The following is a 25,556-nucleotide window of genomic DNA, read 5'->3' as shown; positions in this document are numbered from 1 at the left end:
AAGATGTACTCTGGGGGTAATAATCACTGTTTAATTTTTTTAGTATTTATTTTATGTGTATCAGAGTTTTGCCTGCATATAGGTATGTGTAACACATGCATACATGGTGCCCTCAAAGTCAGAAGAGGGCATGAGATCCCCTGGACCAGGAACTGTGGATGGTTGTGAGCCACCATGTGGGTGCTGTGAACTAAACCTAGGTCCTCTGCAAGAACAACTGTAGTGGGGAGCTGGTTGAGCCATGCCCTGAAGTATCACCCCTAGTGAGGCAGCTGTAGCTGTTACACTTGCCTATGACCTTGAGGCACCTGCCCCTGGGGCATGGCCACCAGGGACCCTCAAGACCTGGGATGCACATATGCCCCCTCTCTTGGCTACCTTGTGGTTTTGGATGCTGAGATCTTAGACCAAGCTGTTCAATAGGGGACATAGCTCATGTTTCTTGGACCCTATGATAAATCTCCCATGGTTGTGAGTTTATCCCTAAATAAATTCCTTTGATCATTAAATAGACTCCGTGGATTAATCCCATTGGACAACAATTGCACTTGACTGCTGAGCCATCTCTCCAACCCCATAAACAATGCTTCAAATATGTACTTGGAGTGCTATTTAAGTGAAGTGAGTGAGCCCCAGTTACGTGGCTGGACAGTCAGAAGGAAGGTTAGAAGACAAGGAAGCAAGATCTGTTAGCACAGCCATGATCAACAGCCAAAGGAACAGCTAAGGACGCACAGATACCAAAATAAAGACAAAACCTAGACAGAGTCCACCTTAAATGTTGCCTTGATTCATGTGCCTTCAAAGAAAAAACTGAAATATTAAAGTATATTTTAACTTCATCATTAAACAAGTTAGTGTATTAATAAAACATCTACAACATGGCACTTACCTTCACTGATGGCATGAGGCTTAATAATGCAACAGGTACAGTTGGTAAATTTAGCAGTGTTTGCTGGTCCACAGCCTCCACTTGAAGGAAAAAATAACTCCATTTCCTAAAGATACAGAAAGATGAGAAAGGGGATTTTGACACAGATGATCTCTTATCTGAAACTTATAGAATATTTCTGGAGATATACAATTAAAGTTTCATGATATAAATTCTATGTTCCAAATCTCCTAAATGTGAATTTGCAAAGACTGTGTAACTTAGCTCCATTTGGGCACTTAGCAATCAGAACATGCGGGGAGGATTGAAGCAACACGAACACGTCACTGTGTGACCTCTATTTAAGTGACAAGGTTTCAACAAATTCTGAGAATTGGAAAAAACCAATAGGAGGTTCTTACTTTCTCCAAAGTATAGTTCATAAATACAGATTAAAATTAAGCTTAAAAATAAAATATGTAAAACAAAGTCAAAACAAGGACATCATTACAGAAACAGAAAAGTTAATGTTTAGGAGTCTGAGAACTACAGCTAATTAGCAATAATTTACATAGTTCTATTACAAATCAAAATGAGCAATATATTATGGCCTGATTCACACCGTGGTTATTTGCTTTGCCCATGGCTCATTAAACCAAGAAGTCAGCAATCCGAATGAACCACAAAGATGTTCACATTAATCAATTCTTTTAATCCCTCACATGTGGCCTCTAAGCTTTCAGCACTATTCTTTCCATTATATTCTCCATAAAAACTTCTGTTCCGCACTCCAAAACATCTGCCAGGAAACAAAGAACTATCCAAATGCTATCACCTCCAGAAACCTTTTCCTGATGCTCCCAATCACACCATGCATCCCTCACAGCTGTGACTTGTCATCAGCCAAACTATAAATTTAAAGAAAAGAACCAACTTGCAGAGCTTAGTAGCTTCCAAAACACCTAAAACAAAACCTGCCGCAGAGTTAGTATTTTCTTTTCACTGGATTTATACTTGAAAGGTCAAATCTACCATTCAGGAGGCAGAGGCAGGAGGTCCTTTGCTAGCACAAGTCTGCCTGGCCTGTGCAATAAGTTTTAGGTTAACAATGCCTACACAGTGAGACCGTGACTCAAATTTACCATAAAATAAATCAGAGCTACACTAACGAATTTTCATATTTTATTAGTGTACATTAATTATATAGACTAATAGGCTTCACAGGATATTTTTGTAGAAGTCTAGCACACACCGTGCTCATATCCAGTCCCACACTCCCCCCTTACTCTTCCCTCTACCTTCCCCATCTTCTCTAATGGTCTCCCTTTTATCTTGATGTGTAAATACTTTTTTAAAATATAAGCAAGAGAGACGAAGAGAATTTACTCGAATATTGTATTATTATTATTGGCTATTATTCTGCTTTTTGTCACCATAAATCAATTTTTATAATTTTATATAAGTAGATTCATATTATATGTTATTTTTCTAGCCTCTTTCACTCAAAAAAAAATTTTGAGGTTCATTCCCTGTAATTCTTTCTCTTTCTTTCTTTCTTTTTTGACAAATGATATGCCGTGGATGGCTACACCATAGCTTGTTCATTTGTTCATCTGTCGGACATTTGTGATCTCTCTGGTTTGGACTATTACAAATTAGCTATTATGAATATACAAATCCAATCTTCTACCAAAGCCATTCATTTGTGATCTCTCTGGTTTGGACTATTACAAATTAGATATTATGAATACACAAATCCAATCTTCTACAAAAGCCATTCATAGGATAATTCTTAATTTTTTTTCTGTTAAGACCTAGATTTCATTTTTTCATTTAAAGAAAGAAACTTTTTTGCTTTGAATTTTTCATTACATCTATCTGTCTGTCTGTCTGTCTACCTATGTGTCCACGCAGTGTGCATGTGCATGGCCAGAGGCCAAAGAACAACTTACAGGAATACATTCTCTCCTTCCACCACGGGGGTCGCAGGTAACAAACTCAGGACACTGGGGGTTGATAAAAGCACCTTGACCCACTAAGCCATCTTGCTGGTCCAAGACCTAGAGTTCTTGCGTCTTCACACACGCTGCATGGTCCAGGTATTTCCAGTACTTCTCCTAGACTCCTGCTTACCTAACAACAGTGCTTGGTCTGAATGACAAACAGACTACTCAAATGAAGCCTTCTTTTGGAATATCTACTACAGATCTGTAAACTAGTATTCTTAATTGAATTCAGTCACAAACACGAGGCTCAGCAACTTACACTTTCACAGAGAGAAGTGGGCAACAAGTGTCAAACTGGAAGAAAACTACTCGACTGTGACCAACACGACTAAGTTAAAAAGGCATGGCTTTGAACCACTACGGATCCTAAGAAACAGTCAACAGTTGCTTACCACTACTACATCAGCTGTTTACATCCCCCAAAGTCTTCAGTGGCAGAAATACTTTATTCTGACATAAAACTGTTATGGAATCTCAGTTGAAGATGTGTTACATCTGTTTATGCTGTGGGACACTTGTTTAATGATGCAAAGCTGTGTTACGTTGGCTGTCTAAAACACCTGGTTGGTCAAATAAAGAGCTGAATGGCCAATAGCAAGGCAGGAGAAAGGATAGGCGGGGCTGGCAGGCAGAGAGAATAAATAGGAGGAGAAATCTGGGAAGAGAATCAAGGAGGAGTGAAAGGAGGAGAGGAAGACTCCAGGGGCCAGCCACCTGGCTACCCAGCAAGCAATGGAGTAAGAAGTAAAGAAAGGTATACAGGATAGAGAAAGATAAAAGCCTAGAGGCAAGAGATAGACAGGATAATTTAAGTTATGACAAGCTGGCTAGAAACAAGCCAAGTTAAGGCTGGGCATTCATAAGAAAGAATAAGACCCTGTGTGATATATTTGGGATCTGGGTCCTGGCCCCCCCAAAGAGCAAAGAGTGAAAAACAACAACTACATAAAACAATTTCCCAAACAAAACAGAAGGAAAATATTTCTCCAAACAACTTACTCTGGCAGCAGATGCAAAAGAATCAGAGCCGTGAGCCGCATTTCTTATGCCATCTGTCCCAAAGAGGGCTCTGACGCTTCCAGGGGCATCTGTACGAGCTTGCCCAGAGTTTGCAGGTCCAAGTAATCTTTTCCACTCACATATTGCATCATCTCTTAAAATCTCCATGGCAATAACAGGCCCACTTGTAATAAACTGGATCAGTTCGCTAGGAAACAGAGAAAAGCTTGAATTACTTCTCTACTCTGTCACTCTAGACATCTGCCTTAACAATGAAGGTACACTTACACATCAGTAATTTCAGGGACGAGAGTGTTTATGGCCACAGTGAAGCATATATGGGCAGTGCAAAACCCTCATGAATGGAATGCTTTACATGGATCTAGTCTGCTACAAAATCATTACAGAAGTTATGTCAGGCTCATTACCGTTTGCAAGGTAGCTTGTTGAATTCTGATGATTTCATCGACTTACAATGCATATTGTTGAACTAAGCTTTTCCCGTTACTCTAAGAAGGACAAAGGTGATCCCCTTCTTATTTTCATATGTTTTACCGCAACAGTCAGGTAGAATTTTACAATACCAAAATAATGAGCATGGCATTTTGTAACATTTGCCATTAAGAACTTATTTAAATTTGTAGTGTATCTCAAATGCAGAGTGACAACTCTAAACCAATGTGATAAAGAAAAAGCATGTCAAAAACTAGCCTTTATTAGGAGAAAACTACTCTGTGTTATGATACACTAAATGATCAACCATACACACAAGGTTTTATTAAAAGTTTATGCCTTAGTTCCAGTTCCTTGGGAATGAAAACTGACATTTCATTTTATTTTTCCATTTCTTCATGTACACAAGGCGGCAATGACAAATTTAACTTGAAATAAGTGACATCCCAGTCCCTCACTTTCTTAAACAGAGGCAAATAGAGAGAAGACTGGGCCTTCTCAGAGAAAGGAAGTCAATGAACAGGCCTCTGCATGCCTATTACCTTATGACTGCTTTATATATCACCTTCTCACTCCTTCATCAATCACTCCAGTTCACTTAAAGGAACATTTCCAGGAAATAACACGTACAAAGAAGTATCTATACCCACTCTGCTAAGAGGACACAGCATCTTTAAACATATTGCCAGGCCTTAGCAGCCAAAACCAAACAAAAAGAAGGAAGTATGAAGGAAGAAAGGAAAAGTGGGAGGAAGCAGTTAGTTACCTATTTAATAAGCATTTAATTATCATGCACTACATATCAGGATTTATGCAATAAAACAAAATCCAACCCTCAAAAATGTTTAATCTAATATATGATTAACTCAGAATTTTATAATATGAGGGTGGCATATAATAGCTGAGGGGATGGGGACTACTGAGAGGAAATGGATCACGAGCTGACTTCCAGTTACTACAGCTGGTCTCTTGGTATGTCTTCCCGATGTCAGGCAACCAGTTCATTCATTCATTAAGACTTTCTGCATATGAACTGCATGTAAGATATTAAACTAGGAATTATGATTCAGTGTTATAAAGACATACAAAAAACTTAAAACAAAGAATAATTGCCAAAAATACACATGATAATTCTAACAAAGTTTAGGAATATTTTATGATATCTGATTAAGCTATAATGCAGTAATTTTATTAAATAAAGTTTTTGTTAAAGTTTTTCTATGTAGGATATGCAGCAGATGGCTAAAATTTCATTTGCCTTTATTAGAAATACAGACATTCCTTTGTCAATTGCTATGTACATTATTCACTTTAATTACATCCAAAATATTTATAATAGATTCTAACAAATATTATTAGCTATTATCCATTTCCAAAGGAACAAAATATATATCAAATTATTCAGTTCTGTGACTATTGCTTTGTATGTACAAGATACCAAACAAAGACCTTAAAAGCACAACAAAATTCCCAGCAGAAAATATAATTACAAACATATTTTCAATTCAGTGAAATATAAAAGGATGTTTCTTAGAACTTAAATAAGCGATTCATTTGTTTCTGATTAAGGTTCAAGTATTTTAGTGATGGATATAAGAAGTCTTTCTAATAAATGCATAGAAAAAAACAATTTTAGTCCCCAAGCTAAGCACCTACTTATAAAATGGCCTTGAGTGGTGGTCTGCATGAAAGTCTATTGCTTCTTTCCTATAAAATAAGCAAAATAACAATAGTTAATATTTCTGAAAATAGTTATTTTAGCTTATATTAATAAAACAAAATATAGATTAAAACACACATGCATGTGATTTGTATATAAATTAACTAAGCTTTTTTTCCCACCAAATTGCATATCCCAAGCATGGGTCCTACCTATGCTGAGATATAAAATTAAAATAAGAAGATATTTTTACTTTTTCATTAATGCTACACTTCATCTGTCCTCCATTTCATCAGCATCTCACCGTATTCTCAATACAATGTTAAATATCAGATCAACAAGAATGTTTGTTATTTAAAGTCTAAACAAGTTATATTAAAAAAATGAAGACACATCTTCTAATTCAAACATTAGAATTAATTTTAAGCTTTAGAACTTTGGCTACAGCTTATTTTATTTTTTGTGATCTACTGGGTATAAACCAAGGGCCTCCCTCATGCTACAGAGCACTCTACTGCTGAGCTACATCCCAAGCCCCTGCAGTTCTTAATTTACTAGTTTTTGCTTAGTTATTAGTAAGATCTCTTCAAGGAAAAGATCTGTATGTTTGTAATTTTAAAAAATTCTTGATAAATTATACATATTAAAATCTCCATTTCCACTAAAAGTATCTGTAGAGACAATAATCTACTCCAGTAAGTTTACAGGTCTAAAAAGCTTTCCTGCCCTACCAAAATCAGGTTTCTTTCTTATAACTGCACAGCTTTCTTGTTGGATTTAAAAAAAATTTATAGGGGGCTGGAGAGATGGCTCAGAGGTTAGGAGCTCTGGCTGCTCTTCCAGAGGTCCTGAGTTCAGTTCCCAGCAACCACATGGTGGCTCACAACCATCTATAATGAGATCTGGTGCCCTCTTCTGGCCTGCAGGGATACATGCAGACAGAACACTGTATACATAGTAAATAAATCTTTTTTTTTTAAAGAATTTATACTATGTAACAAATATATATAAACATCAACCAATATTTTAAAATTTCTGTTAATTTATTTTAAATGTACAGGATTTAGCCTGTTTACCATATGCATGCAGTACACTTAGTGCTCCAGAAGAGGGTGTCAGATCCCCTGGGGCTGGAGTTACAGATGGTTGTGAGCCACCATATGGGTACTGGGAACTGAACCTGGGTCCTCTGGAAGAGCATCCAGTGCTCTTCACTGATGAGTCATCTCTACAGCCCCTCAACTATTTTTTAAAATAGCAAATAAACTACAAGTGTTTGCTAGCATTAAAAAAAAAAAAATCAACCTTTAGACTTGAGAATTTATTTTGTATGCAATGCTTTTAAGATCTTTTTTTTTTTTTTTTTTTTTTTTTTTTTTTTGGTTTTTCGAGACAGGGTTTCTCTGTGTAGCTTTGCGCCTTTCCTGGAACTCACTTGGTAGTCCAGGCTGGCCTCGAACTCACAGAGATCCGCCTGGCTCTGCCTCCCGAGTGCTGGGATTAAAGGCGTGCGCCACCACCGCCTGGCCTTTTAAGATCTTTTATCATCCATAGTTAGGGAGGTTTTGGAGCACGGTGGGAAACCTACTGTTGTTGTTTAGCTAAATTGACAAGGTATCAAACTGTCTTCTATGCAACTATGTTTCTACCCACAGACAAATGCTGCTCGCAAAAGCCTTACTCAGATAAGCCTCTCTCCAGTGACCAGTGATGAACGCAAAGATTCTAGGATGATCAAGGTACCGAGAGAAGAGACAGTGGAGTGCTCAGCCCTAAGCAAGATACTTATACCATCCACTCTAGGGTTCAGGGAATGTCATAGAAGAAAGGGTGGAAAGATGTAAGAGATGGGAGACAGGGAGAAGGGCTGCCAAATGTTCTCTGCTGGGCACAACCCAGCCACTGCAATTGTGAACTCACGGCTGCTGTCATTGCCTACACTGGACCTGAGCAAGACCGGACCTGTCCACAGCAATTTGTTAATAAGTGATTTGTTATTAAGTGTTACATACTCTGCTCTACTTTTATGCACTGGGGAGCTCCATTTGTTGTTTACACCAACAGCACCTCAAGTGATAAAGGTGTACCATGGAACAAGGGCTACAACATCACAAAAAATTCTCATCTCCATCGAAATCTTATGAGACCACCATCATACATAGTCCATCACTGACCAAAACGTTGCTATTCGCTACATCGCTTCATTTATTCCTGCCCTGCCTTGAACCCGAGGACACTGGCACCGAAGAGAAGGGAGTCACATTTCTGTCCTTTGTCCGGCCCTGTGAATACTTTGTTACCATTCCTAAGATCAACAACGTTATCCTGGGATTCCAATCATTTCGTAATAGAAAAGGCTTGTTAGGCTAAGTCTTATTTTCATCAAATACTTTAAAAAGTATCTAATTAGGTTAAATCATAGTACTTTTACATAGAGAAGTAAACAGGTAATATTGGCATACACATTAAGATGAATTAAATGTAAATAAACATTTCTAAATGCATCCCTTTCAAAAACCAGAACCAACAGAAACCACTGGATGGCCACATCCTCTATTATTTTCATAAAGTACATTATTCTTACATAGAAGAGATGTGAGGAATTGATGTTACGAAAGCACAGAGCTATGGACGTCAACACAGTTAAATGAGGGCTATGTAATCTGCCAACCTCTGGTTGCTTAGAGTTAGGTCATTATTTAACTAGCTGATTATCTATGGTCTTGCTTGCTTCATCATGGTACTCTATATTTGCCATTCAGTGAAAGGTTTTTGTTTTGCTTTGTGGCCTCTTTGCTTCTGCTGTTGTTTATTTAAAGAGTGATGGGAAAGATAAATGACATTACAGAACTGAAAATGAGCAGCCCATTAATTACCTTGAAAGCATCATCATTCGGAGTTTGGTGATAGTAAATCCACTTTTGTTTATCATTTCAATGATTTCTCCAGCTTTTGATATTGCATCTGGTTTGATCAGGGCTAATGTTCTGTAAAGAAATAAAGAATGGATTTGAAAATAAAAAGAGTCCTACAGTTTTTATTTATGATTCCAAGCAGCAATTTTCTTAACTATATTAGACCATTGCCATCCAAATTAAAAATACAGGGAAGTGTATTAAAGATATCACTTAAAAACTTATATAAAGTAAGATCACTATTTTCCCAAAGAAGTCAAAATCAGCTAAATCTTATTTTTAAAAGGCAAGAGGCTGGATGTGGTGGCACACCCTTTAATTCTAGCACCCAGGAGGCAGAGGAGGCAGATCTCTATTGTGAGTTTGAGGCTAGCCTGTTCTACATAGAGTTCCAGGCCAGCCAACAATATATCTATAAAAAATAAAATAAAAAATAAGAGGAAGTGGTGGAAAAAGAAAAGAAAATGAGCAGGAAGGAACACTAAAATTGATATTTTTATTTTTAAAAATTTTATTACATTTATTTATTTTTCACGTGTGTGTTTACGTGTGTGTGTGGGGGGGGGGAATGAGCCTTCCATGGCCTGGGCATGGAGACCAGAGGGCAACTTGTAAGAGTCAACTCTCTTCTGCCACGTAGGTCTCAGGGATACAACTCAGTCCTCTGGCTCGATAGCAAAGCCTTTAACTGCTGAGCTATCTCATCATCCCTAAAATGTATGTTTTTTTTTTTAAATACCCAAATTAGAGAATGCAGGTGTTTAAAATATCTATATATTCTAGGATATTTTTATATAGGGAACTGATCCCCAAGAAATTGCATTAAATAGACTAGAAATTTAGCGTTCCCTAACCACTTCAACTTTTGCATGCCATGCTTTCAGGTCAGCACTGACTCCAAAGTAACTATAAATTCTTCTACTGGGTCTCTATTCACGGCAAGGTCAAAACACGAAGACGCACATGCCCTCTGACCCAACAGCACATGTGAATATCAAATGCCACGGTAGCCTCTAAACACGAATCATGCTTTTTCTTCCAAATGCTTCCACCAGAGCCCTGCACTCAGTCCACCAAGCTCCTCCAGCCATTTCCTTGCTAGCACCAAAACAAGCACTTATTATATTCAGTAGGTGGCAGTTTTAAGAGAAAACATTATGATAAATTAGCCTTCTCAATGGACAGGGAGAAAACAGATTGGCCAGCCTTCACCAAGGCAGACAGGATGCAGATATCTGAAAAATAACAATCCTCCCAGAGCCATACAGAACGTCCTTCATGGGCAGCATGCTCTATGCAAAACTGCAGCCAACTTGTCTGTGAGAAGACAAGCAGCAGCCTGCCATAGAACAACATCCTAGATAACGCCGTGTGCACACTGTGGAATGGGTGTGTCCGTTCTGTGCTAGGCCTCTCTGAATACAGTGGACCTACAGGAATAAACATGCTCATCTATGAAAGTGTTTCAAAATGTATTCATGCTTGCTCTAAGTATATAACAATCCATTTTTAAACAACAACCAATTTGTGATTTCTCTTATGTTCTTTTTGCAAGCATAAAGTATGTGCTCACTTCACGGATAAAGGAAAACAGTCTCCCTGGCAACCTGTGATTTGGAGGAAAACACACTCTGTGAAGGATTTTAACTGGTAACAACAGCAAAGTTGTTCAGAGAAATCCTTCTACTGAAAACTTTCTTTTTTTTTTTTCCAAGACAGGATTTCTCTGTGTAGCCCTGGCTGTCCTGGAACTCACTCTGTAGACCAGGCTGGCCTCGAACTCATAGAGATCCACCTGCCTCTGCCTCCTGAGTGCTGGGATTAAAGGCGTGGGCCACCACTGCCTGACTGAAAACTTTTCTTAAAACATGCATTATACTTATTGGAAGGAAGCAAGGGAGGGAAGGAGGGAGGTAGGGAGAGAGGAAGCAAGGAAGGAACCTTGTTATAACTTTGCATTTCAACCCTCTGGGTAAGCTTCCTGAGTGCTAGAATTACAGACATGTACTACCATTCCAAGCACTTTTAAAATAACTTTTAAAGCAGAAATGAGCTGACTAGATAGTAAATAACTATTAAGAAAGTCTAAAATATGGAGTCTCAGGACAGGTGAGAATCAAAGTTGCTTTTGACTTGCCAGCATGGCCTCTGGCCATCTAAACTTTAATCTGCACTGCGGGAGAGGAGGAAATAGACTATAGCAGATGATCATTCCTAAAATAATTTGGGACCAAATTCTACTACTTCAGGGTAAGCCAGAAGGCACATGTTCACATCACATAGATTCAGAACTAAAAAAGAATCTTTAATTACACTTTTAAATTGTGTGTGTGCGTATGTGTGTGTGTGGGGGGTGCACACATCATGGTGTACATATGGAGATCAGAGGACAATCTGAGAGGCTCCGTTCTTTCCTTCTACCATATGGGTCCCAGGAATCAAACTCAGGTCGTAAGACTTAGCAGCTGTCATCTTTACCCACTGAACCATCTCACCAGCCCTAGAACTTAAATATTTGAACTTGGATAATCACCCATCCCTCTAGGAAACAGACAGAAGCAATGGCTCCTCCCCAGGAGCAAAGAAACTTTATTCTGTCCCTCAAGTAATTCAGCATAAACACACAGCACACACCTATCATACACATTTATGCAGTACTCCCACACATATACACATCATAATAACAACATAAAGATAACACGAGAGACTGGTGGGGGGGGTTCATCAATATAAGGAAGAAGCAGAAAACACCAAAGAAGAGATAAAGACCCACAAACCTAGAGATACTTCAGATTCTGGTGCTATGGGTTTTGAAACAATAATTCAGAGGGGAACTAACTGAAAAGATCACAAAAAGATGACGAAAGATGCCATGATGAAAAGGAGAAATAAGGAAGTTGTTGGGGAAGATACGTTGATGACGTGACCCCTCTTGAGATATGGGGTCACAATGAAGGTGGGATTCAGGAAACTCTGAACTGTGCACATCTGTGACTGTGAATGCTGAGAAACCAGGAGGAGCAGGGTACTCAGTAAAGAGAACTCCATCGTGAATTTGTGCATTTTTAAGAACCTGTGGAAAATCCAGGTGGAAATGTTCAGAAAAGAGATGAGCATATGGTTTTGCAGCTGCGGAAGACTGTGACTTGGACAGAAACATGTAGCCTCATCAGAGGAGCGAACAGAAAAGAGAGCCCACGGACAGACTGTGATAACAATGAACACCTGAGTTAAGCAAACATTTGCAATTATGTGGATGTACTTAAACATTCAAAGGAGGTTTAGGTCTTTCTCCTACACCCAGAAAGCCATCCTTAAACACCATCTAAGCACAGGTAACACCTTAAATGCATCTTGGAATGCTCACACACCTTTTCAGGGCAATGGACACATAAAATCAGCCAAAATTCCTGGACTCAGGAGCCTATTTAAGTCACCCAAATGACTGCTATTATTTACTACTCATTTGCAGTTAAAAAAGAATCAGAAGAGAAAATGGAGAAATAATTTAAGTCAGTAGAATATATTCTACTACATGCATTTCATTAACTATATTTACAAAGGCCAAATACTTCAAATATTTATTCACACTAAAATATATCCAGTTTAAAAATTCATTCCCACTTGACAGTATTTGTCAGCATATGGATTAGAAGTGTAGCAGAAAACGGACATATTTTAGAGTAATAAAATCCAACAGAGTTTGTTTCCTTTTACTGTCTATTTGTGTGATTGGTCAAGATACTTGACCATCCGATAGAATCAGCTAAGAACATTCATTCCTCACAAATCAGAGTTAAAAGATAGGAATAGCAACTGTCAGCACCATTTTTGTTTTTATTTGGCTCCAGTCAGACTCTGAATTCTAACTTCTCAGGTTACCTTTGGTAGACTAAATGAAAACCTACACTTGTCATGAGAGGATATGCAAAGAGCCCATCACAGTAACGAGCTGTCTTAGTTAGGGTTTCCATTGCTGTGATGAAACACCAAAGCAAAAAGTAAGTTGGGGGACTGGAGAGATGGCTCAGTGGTTAAGAGCACTGGCTGCTCTTCCGGAGGACCTGGGTTCATTTCCCAGCAACCATATGGCAGTTCACAACTGCTTGTAACTCTAGTTGTAGGGCATTGGACAACATCACACAGACATGCATGCAGGTGGGCAAAACACCAATGTATACAAAATAAAAATAGATAAATCATTTTTTTTTTTAAAAAAAGCAAGTTGGGGAGAAAAGGGTTTATTTGGCTTACACTTCCATATCACTGTTCATCATTGAAGGAAGCCAGGACAGGAACTCAAGCAGGGCAGGAACCTGGAGGCAGGAGCTGATGCAGAGGCCATGGAGGAGTGCTGCTTACTAGTTTGGTCCTCATGGCTTGCTCAGCCTGCTTTCTTGTAGAACCCAAGACCACCAGCCTAGGGATGACACCACCTACAGTGGGTTGGGCCCTCCACCATCCATCACTAACTAAGAAAATGCCTCACAGGCTTCTTACAACTCCATCTTAGCTTTCTCAATTGAGGGTCCCTCCTCTCAGGTGACTTTAGCTTGTGTCAAGTTTACATAAAACTAGCCAGGACACTGGAATATATCACTCTCCATGACGAATGAAAGCTATAGATATTTATTATCATAAAAGGGATTATAGAGGCTGGAGTTGGTAAAGTGCTTGCCACACAAGCATGAGGCCTGAGGTTTGAAACCCATGTTAAAAACTGAGCATGGTAGCGTGCACTTGTAATCCTAGCACAAGGGAGGAGGAGATAGGTAGACTCCTGGTGCATGGTGGACAAATAGTCTAGCCAAATTGGTGAGCTCCAGATTCAGTGAGAAACCTTGTCTGAATAAATAAGTCAGAAAGTGATAGAGGAAGCTCCCTAATGTCAACCTCTGGTCTTTGCACGCACGCGCGCACACACACGGAGTTATAGGTGCTATTTTCTTACTCTCACAGACTTAACATCAGATCTCCTGAGAATCAATGATACCTCTTGGTCTAGTACTGTAGGGCTTGCCCATTTTACAGTTGCTTTGGTGGGCTCCCATGAGGCAAGCGGTCTACGTTTGGCCCATCGCCACCTGTGCACTAGTCCCCACACTAAGCTTCAAACCATCCCAAGAATTAGAAAGGGATTGATTGTAAAGAAGGGTAAGGAAGTCACAGAAAAACAACCCAAACACCCTATTCTAGAGGGGCTAACAACACAGGTATTAGGCACTCAGCTATTTGGTAGCTTAAAGAAATGGCTTGACTGATTTTGTTGTTGTTTTCATTTGGAGTTAAGTAGCTTTTGGAACTTTGTAAACATACAGCTTAACTTTCAACAATGATCCCTAATGTTAGGTACTACAATAATAACTACATAAGTACAAAAAACATCTTTCAAATAATACAGCTCCAAAATCAGAACCAAGAAAGATGAAGGAATTAAAATTTCATTTCCAATGCATTTAATCTATTCTCAGAACACTGCAATTTATTTATAAATGTGGACACTGAAAATTAAAATGTCATTTTCATAACACTGGAAATCAATATTCAGAAGAAAGTGATTATTAAGTCATTTTTTTCCTATAAAGTGTGATTTTTCTTTTTTTAGCTGCATCTTCAATTGGTTCCGTTTCTTTCTAAATCAAAACTGAAGAAAATCAGGATGGCAAACAATAAGGAAATAAGAATAAAAGGTGCACGTGGGGCTCTGTGCTACAGTTTATCCACCTCACAGAAAAGCCATGCCATACCTTGGACAGTTGTCCTTTAAGACCCATGTGTAAAGGCTTAGTCCCCAGCCTGTAGAACTTTGTTTGGGAAGGGAGTACTGGGAGGTCTTTAAGTCACAACTTAGAAGAGGTGTTAGGACAGCAGACCCTTCTTTACTTTTCTGTCCTGAGGCGAACAGCTTCCTCCAAAACTCAATATCCCATCATAATGGGTTGTATTGCTGGAGCCCAACACAACGAGGTCAGTCAGTCAGAGGATGAAAGCTCCAAAACTATGAGGCAAATTAACCTCCTCTTTATAAGTTATCTTGTCTCAGGCACTTGTTAGGATAACTTGATAACTGAAGCCAAGTGCAACAGTTGGGATGGATGTTGCTGGCATGCCTGCCAGTGACATTGCCCCTTTATATACCAGGCATCTGCAATGGCATAGTGCCATTCATTCATTCATTCATTCATTCAATAAATATTTGTAGGACAGTTGTGAACAAGAGAGACAGACTGGCTTCTCAGCATCACAGTTTTTCCCTACAGTTTCTTTTCTTTTCCCATTTTCCCATTCATTGTCTTTTATCAATCAGTCATGTCATCAACACTTACTGGACATGCTAGTTCTATGAATAAAGATCAATAATAGATCACATTAGTGACAAGCAACTTAAACTTCCTTATCAATTAGATCAAAAGTCATAACTTGAGGATAGAAAGGAAATAAAAAAAAAAGGGCAGATAAATTTCAGTTTGTAATTTATTAAGTCATTCAACTGACACAAATTAGGCACTTGCAATGTTTAAAGAGATTTGCTCAATGACTTAAAAGACACAAAAATAAAGTAAACCAGAATGAGAGGAATCACTTCCAGGTCTTATCCAGCCTCCTGTGTTTTCATTCTCATGTCTTTCTGTTTTTCAGGTATTAAAATTTATTTTAGTTATTGCACAAGGGCTTCACCATGACATTATCATTTCATACAGCATTGGACTCTGCTCATCTTACAGCCCTTCCTCACCCCTGCCATCTCTCCCTCTTCGGGTGGTCCCCTTCCATTAATATACATTCCACTTGACAATGCTAGTGTCTTCTCACCAGCGCCACCCGGCAGAAAGTGTGGATGAGGCTTCTGGTCCTCCCTGCTCCCATCCCTTCCTGCCAGCTCTGCCAGGGAGCCACAGTGGAGCAGGGTGCTGCCCACTCCTCCCCACTGGAATGCACTTGTTACAACCCACACTTTACAGTTGACATCATTTTCTTTAAAAAAAAATTTTTGTAGTTAGTATAAAAAATAATGATTCAGCCGGGCAGTGGTGGCGCACGCCTTTAATCCCAGCACTTGGGAGGCAGAGCCAGGCGGATCTCTGTGAGTTCGAGGCCAGCCTGGGCTACAAAGTGAGTCCCAGGAAAGGCGCACAGCTACACAGAGAAACCCTGTCTCGAAAAACCAAAAAAAAAAAAAAAATAATGATTCATAGTGACATTTTCGTATCATTATACTCTGTTCCTTTTTATACTCCTCTGCCCTCCCCAATGGTGACTCATTTCTTGTTAGTCCCATTCCCTTGCCCCCAATAGTCTGTCTGTTTTGGTGACATATATATTCTTTTATGCCCTATTGTTACCTACTCTCTTCAGTCCTCTCTCCTCCACAGTTCCCTTTCTATACTCTATCTATCTATCTATCTATCTATCTATCTATCTATCTATCTATCTATCTATCTACCCATCCATCTATCTACCTATATTCCACATATTAAAGAAAGCATATGATATCTATCATCAGTCTGGCTTATTTCATTTAACATAATGACCTTCAGTTCTATCCACTTTCTTGTAGATGTCAGAATTTCACTCTTTGTAGCTGAATAAAATTCCCCAAAGCAAGCTATCTCTTCTTTGTGATTTCTGATGTTCTCCCAATCTTTCTCTCTTTGGAACAGTGTCTATTCTTTGTTATCTTGGCTTGTTTTACTTACTGCATCATGTTGAGGCAGTTTCTCATCTACCATCTCACCCCAGAAGTTTCTAAATCTTCCATTCTTGACTTGGACTGTCTTGGAGTTTTATTATTGCTAATTAATTAATTAATTTGATTTTTTTTTTTGGGAGATGATTTCTCTGTGTAATAGCCCTGGCTATCCTAGAACTCACTCTGTAAACTAGGCTGGCCTTGAACTCACAGAGATCTGCCTGCCTCTGCCTACTGAGTACTGGGATTAAAGGCGTGTGCCATCACTGCCTGTCTTATTTTATTCTTTAAGGCAGGGTTCCATGTAATCCAAGCTCACCTTAGACTCCCTATGTAACCTAATTTGACCTTGAACTCTGATCCTCCTACCTCCACTTCCCAAGTGCTGAGATGATATATATGTACCACCGCCCCCAATTTTATACAGTTCTGGGGCTCAAACCCAGGCCTTTAGGACTTCATCCATTCTAGACAAACACTCTACCAACTGAGCTACATCTCCTACCTGCATTACTCTATTTCTGCTAATCACACTCACTCTTTATTTCCTAGTCATACCTACTGTCACCATAAGTATTCAGATCATTAATTTAGTAATTAAACTTTTATAAGTTGTAGCCACCAACTTATTCAAGCAGAATAATAGTTCTTCTCAACTTAAGACAGGATTTCCTGCCTCTGTGTCTTTCTTTGTACTCATTCCTTTGACCAGCATTTTTCCCCAGCTCATCTAACTGGGTGATAATTCAATCCATCCTTTATCATCAAGACCAAATAATTCCACAAAGCCTTCATTTTCACAAGAAATAACTTCATTATTTTATGACATTACAGTGATTCATGCATCATTACTTCCTTTCTCCCAAAGTCATGCTTATCCTTAGGAAGAAGAGTTTATGCTCAAATAGTCTTAGATTTTAGTGAGAAATATAAAAAACGATAGAGTATGTAAAAGCTTTTCATCCCCCTCACCCCCCCCCCAAAAAAAAATAATCACCTCCCAAGACTATGGATATCACTTTGCTATTCTAATCAGGAACAAATCCCAGATCAGTTCCAAACTATTCAAAAAATGTTGTGACATTATATTGGGTCACTGGAAAAGAGTATGCTGTGATAACCCAATCGAGAAACAGGAAATCACAAGTTAGTAGCCAAAGTCACATGTAATGTTTCAATGGAAAAGATGACATAGCTGTTCTTACTTCTCTTTCCTACTGCCCAGCTGGCGAGCTGTGTACTGGTCCCCATAGTCAACCAACAGCAGTTGTCGAGAAAAGACATTCACTTTGTTGCCTATAAATAAATCTTCTAAGCGCAGGTCCTCATACTTGGTCCGCTTTAAGAAGGTGCGACGATTCTTTACATCATGCTAAAACCAAACACAATGAGAAATACTTATAAAGAATGTTACCCTTACTGGGAGGTAGAAACAGTTTTCAGTTTATCTTACCAAAGATAGCTACACCCTTTTACTTTTTAACTACCCATATAAATCATATTTTATATGATAAACCTCTATTTCTAAATCTAATCTAGTAATAATAAAAATATATACTTTAAAATACCCTGAATAGACTTATTTTAGCCAAGCTGTTTCAGCGCCTATGAACTAGAGACAGACAGATTCTCACATTCCTTATTTTTACAAACAAATTCCAATACTAGATAAGCTCATTAAAAATTGTATTTTATTTAAATCATGTGTATATTTGTGTGTCTCTGTGTGGGTATGTACATATGAGTGCAAGTGTAGAAGCCAGAAGAGGGTATTGGCTTGCCAGGAGCTGGAGTTACAGTTGTTGGGAACTGCCTAACATAGGTGCTGGGAACCAAACTTGGGACCTATAAGAGCAGCAAGCATCTTAACTGAGCCATCTCTCTAGGCCCTCCACTCCCAAATAGGCTGACTTTTTAAAGGGATTATCAATGAAGGAATGCAAAGGAAGGGACCCTCTTAGATCCTCTTCAATTTGACTTTTTATACAGATACCAACTTACAATAATATCTATGACTATAATAACCATTTATCTATAACCACTTATCAAATATTGATTAATCCAAAACACCAGTTGTCCCACTTTAGTTTGAGGTCTCTCTGTATATATCTATTTACCTCTGTGTGCATGCATGTATATTATATGCATGTTCATGCATGTACATGTAGGTAGGTGTGCATGCCCACATACATACATGAGAAGGCCAGAGGAGGTTGCTGGTGTCTTCCTCTGTCATTTTCTACCTTACTCTATTAACACAAGGTCTCGCACTGAACCTGAAGTTTGCTGTTTAAGCTATGCTATCTGGCCAGCTCTGGGGAGCTGCCTGTTTCTGTGGCTCAATGTTGGCATAATCACATGGAACAAGGCCCAGCTACTATGTAGGTGCTTAATGTTCAAGCTCAGACCTTCACGCTTTCACAGCCAGTGTTATTGCTCACTAGGAGATCTCTCTAGGTAGGTCTGTTTGTTTTGAGACAAGGTCTTACTATACAGCTCAGGCTGACCTTGAACTTGTGATTCTCCTGCCTCAGCCTTCCATGTATTGAAATTGCACTCAAATGTCACCAAGTTTAAGCTGTTCCTATATTTTTTTAATGTCAAAATTTGTGAAATACTTTGGTTAGAAATCTGCAACAAGGTTGGGTGTGAAAGTGCACATTTATAACCCCATTTGAGATGAGGCAGGATTGCAAGTGAGAAGCTAGTCTGGATTATGTGGTACAAGTCTGTCTACCACGTATCTCAGAAAAAAAAAATACCTGCACAAAGTTATCTTTATGTACTGATATATTAATGAACACCAAGAAAAAAGAAGTCCAATAGAAATCTCTCTTCAGATAGTGGTTGGTTACTCCCACACCTTTGTGCCGCTATTGCATCAGCGTATCTCACAGGCAGGTCACTGTGTATGATGAATGTGTGTCTCTCAGTGTCTGCATGTGCTTCTTGTGCTTTTTTTCCTTTGGCTTTTTCTTTGTTTGTTTTGTCATATTCTGATTTGTTTTTATTTTGTGTTTTAGATGTCTGCTTGTATTCTAATGAAAGAGAGAAAGAAAGGGTGTGGTCGTGAAGTGGGGAAAATCTGGAAAGAAGTGAGGGAGGGGAAACTGTAATCAGAATCTATTGTATGAAAAAACTATTTTCAATTAAAAAAAGAAAAGATATATCTTCAAATGCAATTTCAAAATCAACCACATCAAAGGCAGTCTTATTCTTCTTCCTGTCCCATATGAAATAGCTTTGCTATCAGTGTGTGAGCTCCCATGTATGAGTAGACTTCCAGGAACGTGCATGGAAGCCAAAGGTGAACTTCAGGTCTTCTCAGGAACTGTACACCTTACTTTTATTTGTTTGTTTTGCTTTTTGTTTGCGGGAGGGTTTTTTTGTTTTTGTTTTAGGACAGAGTCTCACTATGTAGCGGTGGCTGGCCTGGAACTTACTATGAAAACCAAGCTGGCCTCAAACAAAGACTGGCCCGGCTTCTGCCTCCTGACTGCTTGATTAGAGATGGGATCCACCACACCTGGTTCACCTTACCTTTTGAGACAGGACCTCTCACTGAACCTGGGGCTTACCCATTCAGCTGGACCATCTAGCCAGCAAGCCCCACATCTCTACTTCCACAGGGCTGGGATTACAGGCAGGCACCAGCATGCCTGACATTTTACCTGACTGCTGAGCATCAGACTCAGGTCGCCAGCGTGCAGAGCGAGCGCTTTACCAACTGAGCCACCCACCTTTCGAGCCCTCATTTACCATTTCCACAGATCCATCTGCGGGGTAATACAGGAGCTCATAGCGCCGGAGCAGCGAGGCGTTGGGATCATACCACTCTGCAATGAAAGCGAACCTCTCACTCTGATTCTGTGAAGAAAAGAACTTTATCACCATCACATAGCACATAGCACTCATGTAAGTCATACAAAAAGAAAAGGAGGATTTCCAAATATTTACACAAGCCAATCTTTGCTATTATAATGAAATATTCCCCTTAGAAATTTGTCCTGCTAGTTTCTGATTAAATAACCTCAGGTCTTTCAAAGGTGAGTTTAATCTTTGTTTCATGGCCACTCAATTGTCCTAATTCAATCAGCAATCTTGGAACGTGAGCTCCTGATCTGACTACTTTAACAATTCACAGTTGCTCTGAAGTCAGGCTTACTTAAAAACTATCAATAAGCAACTGAGACACTCCATTGCTAGAAGTTTTAATATCCCACACTTGGGAACTTAGCAAGTTTAGACTACTGTCACGAATGTAGTAAACATCTTTTCTCTCCTTAATAATTTTACAGTAGTATCCGCAGTGGCATTCCTGCTGAGCTGCACCTGGCCTGGCTCCAGAGAGTAGCACCTAGCCCTAATCTGTCTTTTGTTTAGCAGACACCTTTTGTGTTCCTTCCTGCCCTCTATGTGAATCCTGTCTTGGACTTTCCCAAGGATACAAAGGCCTATGCAAAACTTGATTCAGGAAACCTGGAAAACGGTGGCACCTGAGAAATGGAGGAATTTGCACTTGGCATTGTATTGTTGGGAGCCCCTTTCAAGTTGTTTTGAGCATATGGAAATTAACTGGCTAAACTGTATTGGAGAGAAATAAAACTGCCCTAGGCAAAGGGTTAGTGCTTCAGTCCTTCGAGGCTGCACCCCCCTGCAGCCATGGTAGGCTAGATTCATTCTTAAGATGCCTCTGTGTCTTCATTCCATGGACCCGCGTGAACCCACACACTCGTGTAGCGACCACACAGCTACAAGTATCATTGTGTAGAAACCTACTGTTTCTACTAAAGTGTTCACCTCTGAGAAACAGAAGCAAGACAGGCCTTCTGTGTATTACTCTCTGAAAAGTAAACACCAAACAGAAAAACTGACCAGAACAATTTCCACTATTTCCAAAAGTTTCAAGCACTCCGAAGCTCTTAGGTATGTATGACCCTTTCAGAGTTTCGACCCAGAGTTTCACAATAGAACCTACAGACAAGGAAAAAGCATCCTTCCTGTCATCTTGAGAAAGTAGCCAGTTTCTTCTATAACCATGATTCACCTCAATGAAAAATTTTTTATGAATACATAAAAACAATCATGGAGGGCTGGAGAGATGGTTCAGTGGTTAAGAGCATGGCTGCTTTTCGAGAGGTCCTGAGTTCAATTTCCAGCAACCACATGATGGCTCACAGCCATCTACAGTGGTGGGATCTGATGCCCTCTTCTGGCATGCAGGTGTAATGCAGATAGAGCATTCATTAAATAGATGATAGATGATAGATAGATGATAGATAGATAGATAGATAGATAGATAGATAGATAGATAGATAGATAGAGATAGATAGATAGATAGATAGATAGATAGATAGATAGATAGATAGATAGATAGATCTTTTCAAAATATCATGGAATTGCTACTCACAGATGCAGAAAAATAACTCCCAAGCCAGGACCCAGTACTGTTTCCTTTATGAAGTAAGGAGTTACTCTGAGTATAAACTGTATTCAAACTTGGCTTACTTTCTACATCTGATTTTCCTTTCAAGTACACACACTGTCCCTTCTTGTGTCTCACATGCATTTGAGGATATGAGGACAGTCCATCTAGACTTGGTCCAAGGTGGGCTTCACTAAGGTTTGCACATCCCTTCCAAACCCTTTTCAAAAGTTAATTTCCATTGTGATAGTAGTAAGTGTTAGAACTCTAAGAGATGTTCACAGGGAGTACATTAAAGAGTCTCCACTCAGGCACTCAGGTTAACGAATCAGGGCTGCTTTGGGCGTGGGTATTACAAAGGGAACACTCCCACTCATCCTCTTTGATCATCCACTATGGAACAAAGATGCTCATGACACATTCTTCTACTTCTCAACCCGCACAACAATAAGCCAAATAAATATATTTTCTTTATAAGCTACCCAGTCTTACATATTTTGTTAAAACAACAGAAACTAAGAGAGAGCCTGATTCTCCCCACCCTCTTTCCCCCAGACCACATTCATTTTCAAAGCTTGTAAGTTTTACTTTTTTACTTCATTGAGCCAAATCTATCATGTTCTAAGTGATATCATTGCTTGGTATCATTTTATTCAAATCTTTTATTTTACAGACAAAGAAATTGAGTTCCAGGATATACATGACTAGCATAACATCACAGAGCTTGCCAGGTGACTGATTCAAAGCCAGAAACGGCACTTTGCACTGCCCAGCCCCTTCCATGGTTCTGGCCTTGCAGGTGAACTCAAGGAGAACCTGATTCTAGTAGAACATACAGATACCCTGAGTTTGTTCCATAATGTGCCTGATAGTCATGGAAATAATTTTTCACTTCCTCTTCATGGAATATTTCAGTTTCTCTCAGAAATACTTTATAGAAAATATTCAAACATTACATTGTATCAAAAATATTCTGGTTTTTTTAAGTCATTTTATTCTGGGTGGTGGTGGGATTGAACCCAGGCTCACTTACTGGCTAAGCCCAAACTGTTCCTTGAAGAGACTTAACCAGGAGGAGGAGGATGGTCATGGAACCCTGTGTTTCCACACAACAGCCATTTATTTCTACCTCAGTCAGAGCAGGGAGGATTACTTAAGCATCATGAGGAGGCCTGTCAAGTTCCCTCACGGAAGGAGCATGTGAGGAGAGGCCTTAGATCCGATCTGAGAGTCCAGCCACTAGATACGTCCCGTACATCCCCTCGCGGTTGTATATACTTATGCCCCATCAGCATAGGATCCTGGGAAGTGAGGGGTTACAGCACACACGTAGTAAGTAACAGGTAAACTGAAAGGCCATGCCTTTGCATCTAGGGAAGCCCAGACAATCATAGATGTTCTACCAAAAACTCAGGTAGCAATTTTCTTTCAAAATTTTATAATTTAATTGCTCATACAATGATTTGTTTCATAATTTGAACTTACAAAATAGGCAAGGCACTACTGAAAAAATCGTAACACTAATCAATATGAAACTACTATTAACAAATTATAGTCATGAGAAATTAACCGCTGTGTTTTGGCTTCGCACAGAAATCAAAGGTGTTATGCAAATAGCAAAACCTTAACATTCATACAGTTAATGTAATTTCATTTTATGGATTTTAAATTTTATTTTACTCTTTAGAGATAGGACCTCATATAGCCCAAGACAAGGACTGTTGATCCTCCCTGCCTCTAACCTTCTAAGTCCTGGGCTTACCAAAGGATGCCACCATGCCCAGCATAAATTTTCAAGTCATATTGTACACTGCACTTATTAGTAGTGTATTTGTCTAAAACAGACAGTCTAATGCCACATAGCTACTCTAAAACTAAAAAATAATTATGGGTAGGATTGTAGGGCCAAACAAGAATCCAAGGACTCTATCAGAGTTTATGACAAAATAACTTATACTTTATTTAAAAGGAATGAATATGTACACGTGAGAAAGCATTTTCGTTCAAGGATTTCCGGTATTGCAAATAAAGCATGCAACATTGTTTTCAAAGAAATTACCAGATTTTTCATTTAATGCCTCACAAGTGAAGTAAAATCTTAAGGAATAATTGCATTCCAAGTTATTTCTTTTATAATTTTTAATTGAAAGATTACATTACTCCTTCTCCCTCCAACCTTTCCCCACTGCTCTCAAATTTTATCCTCTTTTCTTTAGTGGTTACTGGTACATATACACATACATGCATAAATACAACCTGCTGAGTTAATTCAGTGTTGATTGTATGTATGTAATTTCAGAGTTGTGTGGAGGGCCCAAAACAGCTTGACCACACAGCTGCCATGGCAGGCTTAGAGGTCCAGACACAGCTTCTGTGACAGGCTTACTGGCAGGCAACACCCAGACCCAGGAAAAGCCATAAGTTGACCCCACCCAGGGAGGGCCTACATCTAAGGGGAAGCACCTGACATCCCAAACATTCCAACCATTAGATAAGGTGGCCAGATGTCCCTGAGTCTAGCACTCACCTATTTCTGTTTTACAGATACCCCTAGACAGATGTCAGGCAATTAGGGTCCTGAACCCTGGAAATCCCCTCACCCCAACCTCTGCTATGATAAAAATTCCATCTTGCCTGAACTCAGGCCTCTCTGCTCTCACTGCTGCATCAGACAGACAAGAAAGACCAAGCTCAGAGCTTGAAAATAAAGGCTCTTTGCTTTTACATATGGGATTCAGTCTCCATGGTGGTCTTTCAGGGGCCCCCACAATCTGGGCATAACAGGTTGACCACTTGATATTGGATAACCAATTAGGGGTCTCATCCCCAAGGAAGACTAATTCTTCCACTCTCAAGTTAGTCATTATAAATTATAAGATTTCTCAAGAGAGGTTGTGTCAATACACTTTTCTGGTGTAATAGAATCCCTATTAAAATTCCCTATGCTTTTTCAGGGCCTGATATTCTGGTAAAGCCTCAAGAGGGGGCAGAGTAAAATTAAAATAAGGAGTAAGTTTAGCAAATACTGACAACATCACTCCTAAGGACCAAAAATTTAGAAATGCAATCAAGGGAGAGAATGGGGAGGGAGGAGGTTGTTGCTGTTTTGGGTTCTGGGGATGCAAGCTTAGGCAAGTACTTCAATGACTGAGCCATCTCCCCAGCTACCTACAAACTCTAAACTATTGTAACACTAACTTTATGATCCAATGTACACCTAGCAAAATTACTGAAAAATTTCTTGCAAGATATTTTCTTTTGTATTGACCATTTATTTATTTATTTATTTATCCATTCATTCATTTTTTTTTCTATATGTACTGGTATTTTGTCTGCATGTGTGTCTGTCTGACGGTGCTGGATCCCCTAAAACTGGAATTACAGACAGTTGTGAGCTGCCATGTGGATGCTAGGAATTGAACCCAGGTCCTCTGGAAAAGCAACCAGTGCTCCTAACCACGAAGCCACCTTTCTAGCTCCTCAACCTTTTTATTTATTTATTTATTTTAAGATTTATTTAATATGTATACAGTGTTC

The 25,556-nt window shown here is 39.2% G+C and overlaps 1 protein-coding gene across 5 annotated transcripts in view; it reads right to left on the bottom strand.

Moving 5' to 3' along the window:
- Nme7 (NME/NM23 family member 7) overlaps positions 1-25,556 on the bottom strand; it is a 145,739-nt gene that overhangs the window by 99,687 nt on the left and 20,496 nt on the right. For all 5 annotated transcript variants that reach the window (XM_052737451.1, XM_052737449.1, XM_052737447.1 and 2 more), the window contains 6 exons: positions 20,354-20,461; positions 17,800-17,966; positions 8,866-8,976; positions 5,986-6,036; positions 3,877-4,084; positions 893-998 (listed from right to left, as the gene is read on the bottom strand). In XM_052737451.1, coding sequence (XP_052593411.1) covers positions 893-998; positions 3,877-4,084; positions 5,986-6,036; positions 8,866-8,976; positions 17,800-17,966; positions 20,354-20,461 — 751 coding nt within the window. The remainder of the gene's footprint in view (positions 1-892; positions 999-3,876; positions 4,085-5,985; positions 6,037-8,865; positions 8,977-17,799; positions 17,967-20,353; positions 20,462-25,556) is intronic.

This window comes from Peromyscus californicus, unplaced genomic scaffold (assembly GCF_007827085.1).
Source record: "Peromyscus californicus insignis strain IS unplaced genomic scaffold, ASM782708v3 Scaffold_14__1_contigs__length_90479793_seg_2, whole genome shotgun sequence".
Taxonomy (NCBI): Eukaryota; Metazoa; Chordata; class Mammalia; order Rodentia; family Cricetidae; genus Peromyscus; species Peromyscus californicus.
The sequence above is the reverse complement of the archived record's forward strand: the minus strand, read 5'-3'. Positions and strand labels throughout refer to the sequence as shown.